The sequence below is a fragment of the Fragaria vesca genome, linkage group LG4 (genome assembly GCF_000184155.1).
Source record: "Fragaria vesca subsp. vesca linkage group LG4, FraVesHawaii_1.0, whole genome shotgun sequence".
Classification (NCBI taxonomy): Eukaryota; Viridiplantae; Streptophyta; class Magnoliopsida; order Rosales; family Rosaceae; genus Fragaria; species Fragaria vesca.
In genome coordinates, this window is record NC_020494.1 from 12,046,692 (window position 1) to 12,057,384 (window position 10,693).

The following is a 10,693-nucleotide window of genomic DNA, read 5'->3' on the forward strand; positions in this document are numbered from 1 at the left end:
GGATCTTATATGTCCAAATCAGACCTTAACTGCTGATAATTAAAGGTCAATTCAAATGGAATATGAGAATTTGGGCACGGCAGACAGAAATTGAAGAGTTCAAGGGGTAAACTGATGAAAATAAAAGTGTAGGGACTAACATGAAGTTACCCTCAAACCACAAAGGGATAAACTGAATTTAATTTTAAATTTAATGTTGCATCACGGAATATGGTGGGGTTCCATTCACACCCACATCAATCTCAACTCCAGCATGATATCATATCATATGATTCACGACACATGACACAAACCGCGTTGTCAATTCCCTTAATATATAGAAAATAATTTATACCTCCATCATGTTTGGTCGTTAATCATGTTTGGTGAATGAGTGTATTGTCGCTAGTCTTTATCATGTTAGTCGCAGGAGACGTTAATTAGTTGTGTGTGGAATAACAAAACTCACTTGTTCAATTCACATTAACATCGTCACGGAGAAGAGTTAAAATGTTAACATGAAAATCAAAAATAATCTTGTAAAAGAAAATAGAAGAAAGTCACCGACGACATCCAGTAGAGAACACACAAAAAAGAAGAAGAAAGATTATGTATATAAAACAGTGAAATTAAGATGATAGCATTTAGCAAGGATCACAGATGAAATTTGGAGGCCCTGTGCGGCTGCACAACCAGCACAGCCCTAGGGCAAGTCCTGACCGTGAACAATCCGAAAGGGGGATGTCAAAACCGGAATAAAACTCATAAATGAACGTGCGACTCATATCATTATCAACATCTAACAAATATACAAGTTTATGATCCCGAGATTTATTTGTACTAGACACATACACCATCCATCTAACAGAATTATCATACCGGCCAATCAAAGCGTAAGCCAAACCAAACTAGTGAAGTGTCACCTTCTTACACCAGTTGGTCAAGTTCAGACTTCAGACGAGCATTCTGCTTATGGTTTTTTTTCGATAGTGAGCATTTTGTTTACGTTTTGGAGAATCACATATCCCATTCTCACTAGGATAAAGTTTTTATTCCTTTTTACCCGTAGAAGTTGCAGGCCAAAGAAAAAAAATAGCATTACAGGTTGAGAAAGTTGCTGGATCAAAATGGGAAAACGAAATAAACATGAAGTGATCACGTGTAATTCAAGCAACAATTCTATATTTTAGTTTGAAGTGGTGAGACACTAACACCCAGCTTCACACATACCTTAGATGATAAGGTCGAATTCCACATGTGGATTAGTTATATCAAAGAAATGCCACGTTTTTCACATACAATGTATCAGAGCTTCTAAGAAACATCATATAGATGATATAGGCCTTGTTTTGGTCAAGTGATGCGTCTAAATTGTCTAGTGCAGCGTTATCCTAGTTTACTTGAATGCTGCTCTTCTTAAAAAAAGAACCATTTTCAATTAAGTTCATTTATCATATAGAGATTACTTGTTTAACTCAACAAACGGTAATTCATAACATCTTATATAAATAAAAAGTTTTAAAAGTCACAAATCGAAGACAAGTTTAAGACTTCTTCCTTGAATTACCATGTTAATTGGACCAACTAGGTTTCGATTTAGTGAATGCTTTTTACAGTCGGTAAAATTGTCATAAAAAAAGGGAAGGTGAATTAATTCCATCACACAAAAGATTTCAAATCAGTTGAGTTTTTTGTCTTGATCTCATTCTGAGTCAGCAACAGTGCTAATCTCCTCATCTTTCCTAATCTATCCACGTCCATTACCAAAAACAAAAAATAATTCATTCAATTTCTTCTAGTAAACAAATTCATATGCCTCCCTGGCGCCTTCTCCCTTTCCTCAATTCCCTCTATAAATAGCTTTCCTCCCCTCCTCTTCCAAACCTTGTCACCTTGACACCTTCATCATATATCTCATTCCACATTTTCATTTCTCAACCAAGCCCTCCCTCGCTCTCAGCTCTGCTCTGCTCTCTTTACCTCCATGGATTCCTGCAACTCCTTTCTTCGTGCTTCCTCCTCTCCTTTCGATTGCCTCATCTTCGGTACATACACAACTTCTCTTCCTAAATTTCTAGCCAAGTTCTAATCACATAAGTAATAAACTAGTCTTACCTTCTTGATTAATCTTACAGATTTAGATGACACTTTGTACTCTTCAAGCATCGGACTCGGTGAAGCTCTCAAGAAGAACATCGATGGTGCCAAACTAGACCATACATATTGCAATTTACAAATAATTTCAGAAAAACAAAATGAAATAAAACTAAATTTAAGTTTCTGTGTGGCAGATTTTCTTGTTGAAAAATGCGGGTTCCCGGAGAGCAAAGCTTCAAGCCTACGAGTTGAGCTTTTCAAAAAGTACGGCAGCTCCCTCGCCGGATTACGAGTAAGTACTCAATTATTTTCCATCTAATTAATTGTTTATTTCACCGCCTAGAAATTATTATGTTTATTTTTCTCTTAGTTTTTGAGAAACTTTGTTCTTCGCTGTAGGCGTTAGGCTACGACATTGATGCGGACGATTACCACAGGTTCGTTCCAAACTCAGTACACGTATTTGACTTCTTAATTCTTATTCTTTCTTTCTTTCTTTTTTCTTGTTTCAATAATTAATTTAATATAATTTTCTTTTGCTTTTTTTCTTGAATTATGATCAGTTTCGTGCACGGAAGGTTGCCTTATGATCGAATCAAACCCGATCATCAGCTACGGAACCTCATTCGCAGCATCCCACAGAGAAAAATCGTAAGCAAATGTCTAAACCATAAAATACAAATAATTATCTAATGAAGTAAGAATGAAATAAATGGTGGTACGAAACATGGTTGCAGATTTTTACGAACTCGGACAGGAACCACGCGTTGACATGTTTGGATCGTCTGGGGTTGAACGGCTGCTTCGAGCAGATCATATGTTTCGAGACGATGAACCCGAAGCTAGCCGAGTCGACTCGGCCGGACGAGTTCCCGGTGGTTCTGAAGCCGTCCATGGAAGCCATGAGGATTGCCATCGAAGCTGCCGAGGTTGATCCTCGTCGAACGGTTAGCACATTATAATAATCTCCAATAATGTATTGAGTTTTTTTGGGCGTTACAAAAGTTGTTAGATGAGGATTTTGACAAAACGTACGCGTGTTTTGTAATTTCTGTTTTGCAGCTTTTTCTCGATGACAATGTCCGAAACATCACCGCCGGGAGAGCAGTGGGTCTACGCACCGTTCTGGTACTTCCTCTCAATTGCTATGACACCGATATATAACGAGTAGTTATAGCGAAATGAATGGTTAAAATTTCTAGAACATGTGATGTTCATGTTTTGGAGTATGATAGTGATGTCTGTTTTCGTTCATGGTACAAATATTTCAGTAGGTATAGGATGATACTTCAAAACAAAAACATGATTGAAATGACGATTACCTAACTCTATGGCATGTATAGTCTGCTCCTAGCTAGCTGGAAACATTGAATTCGACACTGTAATGGGTCAAATGATTAGACACGAAATTACATCTAGGTATGCTAATTTAGTTTAGGTCTTCACTAAAAGGGTCAAACTAAAAATGTTTAGTTTGGTATGCTAATTTAATTTAAGTCTTCTTGCTTTATTTGGTAAGGTTGGAAAAACCGTGAAGAGCAAGGAAGCAGATTATGTGTTAGAGAACGTGAAGAACTTGGCGCAATCAATCTCGGAAGTGTGGGTAGGCGGATCGGAGGGCAGTAATCAACAAGTGAATGGCACCAGAAGCGATATCGAGGTGGATTCCATTCGGACAACCACCGCGGTTGTAGCTTAACTCTTCAGCGTCCGCCATCCGGGTGTTTTAGTTGCTTACTTGGGGTTCTTGGGTTGCTGTGGGATGGGCTTTGGTCCCCTTTTTATGTAAATTCTCTCAATCATGTTGATCTTGTATAATGTGTGCATAAGTATGGGTTGTGCATATGAGCGTAATGTACCAAAATAAAAGTTCTTTTTTATGCGAAGGGTTTTCAAATTTATATTTCATAATGTACTTATTTTTAGTACAACTTAATAAATATCTCAATTGTTCATAATGAATATCTCAATTTTGTTTTAGTGGCTAGATAGAGAAATCGAAACGTTTGGACAAGATCCCTCATTATAAATTAGTCTTTAGGCCTCCAACAAAGATCGATATATACAAAAGGGAAGGTTATGGTGTGTTAATGCTTCTCATACATTAACTATATCTTAAAGTTGTAAAATGAGTCCTTTTTTTTTTTTTTGAAATAAGGGCCGATGCGGCTGCCCTCAAGCCTTGATTGATGAAACTGTTAAATACATGGGGGGGACATAGAACCTATACCCCAGATTACAAAGCACATTAAGAGACCTACCTGAAATAGTAACAGGAGACTCAAGAACAAACATGTATTTTAACAAGCACCAACTAGCGAAGAGTGCGATACTGGCTACTATATTCGCTTTACATTTTTGGTAACATAACAGAAAGATAACTCTATTACGAAGCATAATTGCAAATAACACAGCTTTCCTACTATGTTGCCACTGGAGAATACGTTCAGCGACACTTAATTTCATCTTGTCACTAGGAGGCTACGACCATTTGACCACGCAAATAACTCGTCGCCTATCTAGAACAGACATATTACTACCCCTTGCAAATTGCGTCCATTTGCAAATGCAAGGAACTCGCCATCTACCTAGAGTAGACAAGGGGCACAAGGTGCCCACACCGGAGCCAAACCCAATGCAGCGTACCAAAAAATGGCAGCAGCTTATTAGCACAACTACTAACATGAAAAACAAAAACCAACTGGCAGTGGTAAAACAAAAAACATACTGTCTTGGACCTAGAGAGAAACCCCAGGCCCAAGGATTACTATGCTCAATGTAAGCCCACCCATGTGTTGAAGTAAGTCGAGTCCAAACCTTGATCCCAGCCCAACATAGGCCCACCTCTGCCGCATCTCCCAAACCGTTGCATCACCATCGCCTTCGAATCTCCCCAGCCATCGGAAGGATCTCGCCAGCCGAGCCCCAATGGAACCCATCCTCCATCATCATCACCCAAAACCCCGAGAGACCATATTGGAGAGAGAGCCCAACACTGCAGTTCTCCCCTCCTCCCTCAGCAATGCGAATTGGAGCCACACCTTGTTCAATCTCCGATGGCATCATGGCAAGATTTGAGTGGATCAAACCATAATCCAGCGATCTAGATCGAATGCGAACTCTAACCACACGACCGATTACCACCACCGCTGCCTTCTGCTGAGATAAAGTGGTAATATAGTCTCCAAAGTTGTTACATGAGTCCTTAAAGTTGTAAAAAGAATGAGTCACAACATTAGTTCTCAAAATTATAAAATGAGTTCTTAAAGTGGTAACTGAGTCTTTCTAATTTATCATTTTTACATTTATAATTGAGTAATCTCATTCGAACCCAAATTAAATGAAATTGTTGGGTTATTCACATATTTTCTATTATAACATCAAGGATTCGTGTTTCTCTTGTCTCTATTGGTCATATGGCCTGAGGAGCAAGTAATGATAATTTATGTAAAAAGCTTGCATTAAACATTAATTTGTGCTTGCTGCCTCAGGGTATCTAATAGACTTCCAATTTCGACTTGGCATCTTGAATTAAAAATTGGTTGAACCGACCTATTATAAAGTTCGATAGTGATGCACGATTAATTTTATTTGCGGTTTGAAATTAGTGATGCATCAGTGTTTCCTGCCTCTTTATCATTTACTCTTGTTGTTGTCAACTACATGGTATCTTTTGCTAGTGACATAGTGCAGATGAATTCCATTGCCAAAAGCATATCCTCATGTTGTCATTTGGCTAAATCATTGAATTATTGCAGCCTCACAACTCTGGTGTCTATTATGGTCATGATTATCATTTATTTTTTTTTTTTTGTTACATGATTATTATTATTTTTAGTGAAAGCGTTATCTTTAGTAATTCTTTAATATTGATACATAATCAACTTCATATGTACATGGGAGGTTGTAAGTTCGACTCACGAAGTTGTAATATTTACCTAATGTCAAGACCCACCCCGAATTACTATGGTGGGTCCTACTTTTTCTCACCCACATTTCAATAAATATTGATAATATTTACCTAATGTCTAGACCCACTGATGCAGCCTGCATTGCAGACAACTATCTCTTTCATCTGGATGGTCGAAAGAGCAAGGGTCGTAACTGATATGTTAAATGCATTTAATGTTTTGTCTTAATTAGCTGAGTCTTTTATTTTCCTCTAAATCAGTTGTGGTTTACTGGAAGCTTTAAAGCTTCTGTAACTGATTTAGATTTCTGTTTAAAAGCTATGGTATAGCTTTTGGTATGTAGTTTTTGGGGAGATTAAAATAAACAGAGAAACTTTCTCTTCTATCAACTTGGTATTCCTTAGAAATCAACAAGGCATAGTTCTCTTATTCTTGGCTATTCTTTTCTGTGAGAATCAACAAGAGTAAGAATCAACTCTATTTCATAGAGTTTGTCATCTTTCCTATCACGCACGCTGTCACCCACCCTGAATTTTACCTTAAAACCCGGAGTAAGTCCTGCGGGGATCACTCCCAAGGAAAGATTTACCGAAAAATTGGCAAAACCTCCCTTGAAAATGGATAACCCAAACCTGAAAAATTTCAAATTTACACTCCTATTAAAACACATCCAACCTTAACTCCTGGAGCCATCCGCTCCCCGCAAACACAACCACCACATAATCAACAATACATCAACATCCAAACATCACATAAAAATATCGAGCTAAAACAGTAAATCTTATCCTTCAGATACTCTAAACAGAAATCAATTGACCGAGCACACCACCGAAATAATTTACATTAATCCCAAAGTATTCAGAGCTACTAGACACTAGCGGAAGCAAGAAAACACAGGTAGGTTAAACAGGCAACCTACTGGTAAAAAGTGGCGGAAATGCGGGGTGACTATGCCTCGCCTCCTACTAGATCGAACCCGAACTCTGTAGACTGGGCATTTTAAAACAAAGGGCCCAGGGGAAAAACATTTGATAACGTTAGAATGAGTGGACAAAGATAAATTAATAAAAATATAACTATGTTTCCCCAAACCAATTTACAAGGAAAAATCGAATGCATGCTGCACGCGATAAAACTTTAATCTCATAAAATATCGAGTCTCTCAAGCTCTAAAATATATGTATGTGTTTACACACGTCCATACTCCCTATATAAATTCATGGGTCTATATAAGGCTACTACGCTCGCGTCCAACGCTCACGTCACGCCTTAATGCGGTGCTACACTACGCCATTAAGGTGGACAGACATGTGTATAAATATGTGTCCATACCCCCTATATGAATTAAACACCCATATAGGGCTCCAACGCTCACGTCTAACGCTCACATCACACCATAATCCGGCTATATGCGACGCCATTAAGGTGGACAGACACATATGGTTGGATAGCTAGCATTTATATACATACTCTCCTCAATATACATATTTATACTCACCAAAAAATCTCATTTTTCGGTAACTCTCCAAGAGAAATAAAAGCGTCAAAATAAAGATGACGTCAAAAGTCCAACAAACTCAATTGTTCAACCATGAACCATAGCATGCATATTATTAAAAACAAAAGTCCACTCACAAATTAGGCCTAAGCTTGATGTCGATCTGGGGTCTCGTCTGCTCGAGCCTCCTCACGTCCTGTTCCAAATATAATATTAATTTCCCAACCGAAATTCCAATACTTACTAAAAAAAAGGCAAAATAAATATGAGCCGTAACCAAGGTTCTAAAAAACGGGTTATGCGGCCGCCTAAGCGGCGGCTAGGCGCTAAACGCCGCTAGACCGTTCCGATTTCAGTGTAATCGGGTGAGGTAGTCGGCAGGCAGGAAATCGGCCTCTAAGGCGGGCTGGGCGACGCTGGGCGGTCTGGTCGGCGTTGCCGTTTCTTTTTTTTTTTGGAATTTTCGTCAAAAATCAAAAAATAAACCCAAATCCAATATAAAACTCAACCTCAGATTGGTAGAACGGTCACCGGTCGGGATCTGGGCTTCTTGAATTATGAAATCTGGGTTTTTGTAGCATTCAAATGGAGAAGAAGAGAATAGAGAGAGAAGCAGAGAGAGAAGGGGAAGCAAAGGGAGAAGAGGAAGCATATGATGATGAGGATGGGATTACGGTGGTGACGAAGTTATTGAAGTTTCATTTCTTTGTAGTCGTCACCGTCTGTAGAAGAGAGAGTGCAGGCACAAAGGATAAATTTGTTCTTTGAAGCATAGAGAAAGAGGATAATTAGGTTAAACTGCTAAAGATTATACCATACATTATGGGCCTATATTATTGGGCCTTACATTTGGTTAAGGGCCACCATCCAACAAACTTTTACTTTTTACATTCTTTTGGTCAAAATCTATATATGTATATAGCTAGTTATTATACCTTTCATTATTTAATATTTATCATATATAATGATTATAATCTACATAACTAAACTAAAATAGTCAAAAATAATGCCGTTACATATATATTTTGAGTAATTTCATGTATTATAATGTTTTTTATAATTTTATTTATATAATTATTATTTATAAAAAAATAAAAAATACAAAAATATAAAACCGATTAATCCCCGATTAATCTCCGATTAATCTTTTGGGCGTTGTCCGCCCGACTAGCGCCTAACGTTTTTTAGAACCTTAGCCGTAACCACACTCATTCTCGCCTACCTTTGATATTCCCAAACCGAAACGATCCATACTTTAATACCATAATCGGCAGCCGTAACACAACCTCCCACAGATTTAACGACTTTAACCTTACGGCCGAATTCTACATTAATTAACCGCCAAAAATTCCAAACTTCGGAAATTCACAAACTATCCAAAACTTCTCCAAAAATTCTATAATTCACATCAATAAACTCCCCTTAATATTCCACATTTAAAACCATAAAAATCTCCCAAACAGCGGCGGCCGGAGGCCGACTCCGACAACCTCCAATGCCTATGAAAATTTAACAGCAGCTTCCTCTCAACCCCCTCTACAACTTTCCTAACTAACACAAACATCAATTCCAAGCCTAACTAGGGTAATCGAACCAAAACGTCCTAAAAACCCTAGAAAATTCAACTCCACACATCTCCTTACTTAGCTCAAGAGAGGGTGAGACCTTTGGAGGGGTTGCTGCACGGGAGGAAGGCTTTCTTTCGAGCCAAGCAGCTCCGCCTATGGCGGCTGGAGGATGAAGTTCCGGCGAGAAAACCACCACGACAGCTAGCGGTTCTGGGCGTCGTTTCTCTCCCACGATGGCGCTAGGGGGGCTGTCACCGGTCTAGGGAGGTAGCTGGGTTGAAGGCCGACCGAACGGGACCGGTGCGGCGGCGGATGGTGGCCGGACGATGGTGGACGGACGACGAGAAGATCTAGCAGTGGGAGAGGGAAAGAGTCGGGAGGGAGAAGAGAAGAAAGAGAGAGAGAAATGGTGTTTGGGCCTCATACCAACCCGGTCCAACACCCTTATACCAACCCAACTCCAAAATAAAACACCCCGAAAAATAATACCCTGATAAAAAATTACATTTTACTAGCTAAAAATTTACCATTTTTATCGTCGTCATATTTTTCTCCTACGAATAATCCTCCGAAAATAACAGTCCCCCAACCCTTCTAGGGACCAATTAAACTATAACCTCTATGACGGAGATGGTAAAATTCTTATTATAACCAAGCTAGTAAATAAGGTAAAAATTTAAAGGTCGGGATGTGACACCTAATAAAAAAAAACTTCATTACATGCGAGTTCTTTTTACGTCTTTGTAGTTGTAAGATTTTGATAGAAATTAATGAAATCATATATACGTGCTTGGCTAGCTCAATACTGTTGCCAAAGATGGTATGAAAGTTTAAAAAAGGGAATTTAGGAACTTTATTAGAGACTTTTTTCTTAGAGCATCTTCATTTTCCAACTATGTCTTCAACACTGTATCTAAAAAATTTGAGTCTTAGGAAGCTAGCTGACCCGTTTTATCTAAATATGATCGACCGACCCTAATAAGATTTAGACCTAAATAGGTTAACCAAAGCAAAGCCCAACATGGAACACCTCACCAATCAGTTAATGATTGAACTATATGTAATATAAAATAAAAGTAAAATATGGACTAATGCATTAGTTAATCCATATATTAAATTATTAACTCTATAAAAATCTTTTGTTGTATTAAATTTCATAATAGTAAATGGTTAGATACCCTTCTCAAGGTTCTCTACTACAACAATGTATGAAACACCACCCTTAGAAGGATTTACATCATTCATGAGTCATGAAATGTGGTAAAGAACTAAGAGCGCTTTGGGGAAATATGTAAATTACAAACATTCATAAATATATCTGTTATGGGACTAAGGAAAGTTAACAATAAGAAAAAGGCTTTGCTCGTTGTTTTGGACCCTGCTCCTCCACGTAATTTACAGACGTTAGGTTCTTCACCTCGTACACCTTGTCCTATTCATTTCCGAATCTGCGTAACTTCACTCTCCGTTGTTTTCCCATTAAAGTGAGTTTTGCACACTCACAAATGCAGAGATGGTTGTAATCATAAGCTCTCCCAGTAATAAAACATTCTCATTTATCCACATACCCTTATGCGCAGACTATTATTGACCGCTATCTGTTGGCGAAACTTGAACCCCAGCTAACACAAACATCACCA

The 10,693-nt window shown here is 38.3% G+C and overlaps 1 protein-coding gene across 1 annotated transcript; it reads left to right on the forward strand.

Moving 5' to 3' along the window:
• The first annotated feature begins 1,860 nt into the window (after window positions 1-1,860).
• Window positions 1,861-4,039, forward strand: LOC101301381 (suppressor of disruption of TFIIS-like). Its single transcript, XM_004296847.1, has 8 exons — window positions 1,861-2,024; window positions 2,115-2,180; window positions 2,271-2,368; window positions 2,476-2,513; window positions 2,640-2,727; window positions 2,814-3,023; window positions 3,139-3,204; window positions 3,596-4,039. The coding sequence occupies exons 1-8, from the start codon at window positions 1,964-1,966 to the stop codon at window positions 3,773-3,775; spliced, it is 807 nt and encodes a 268-aa protein (XP_004296895.1). The 5' UTR covers window positions 1,861-1,963; the 3' UTR covers window positions 3,776-4,039.
• Window positions 4,040-10,693: the final 6,654 nt, after the last annotated feature.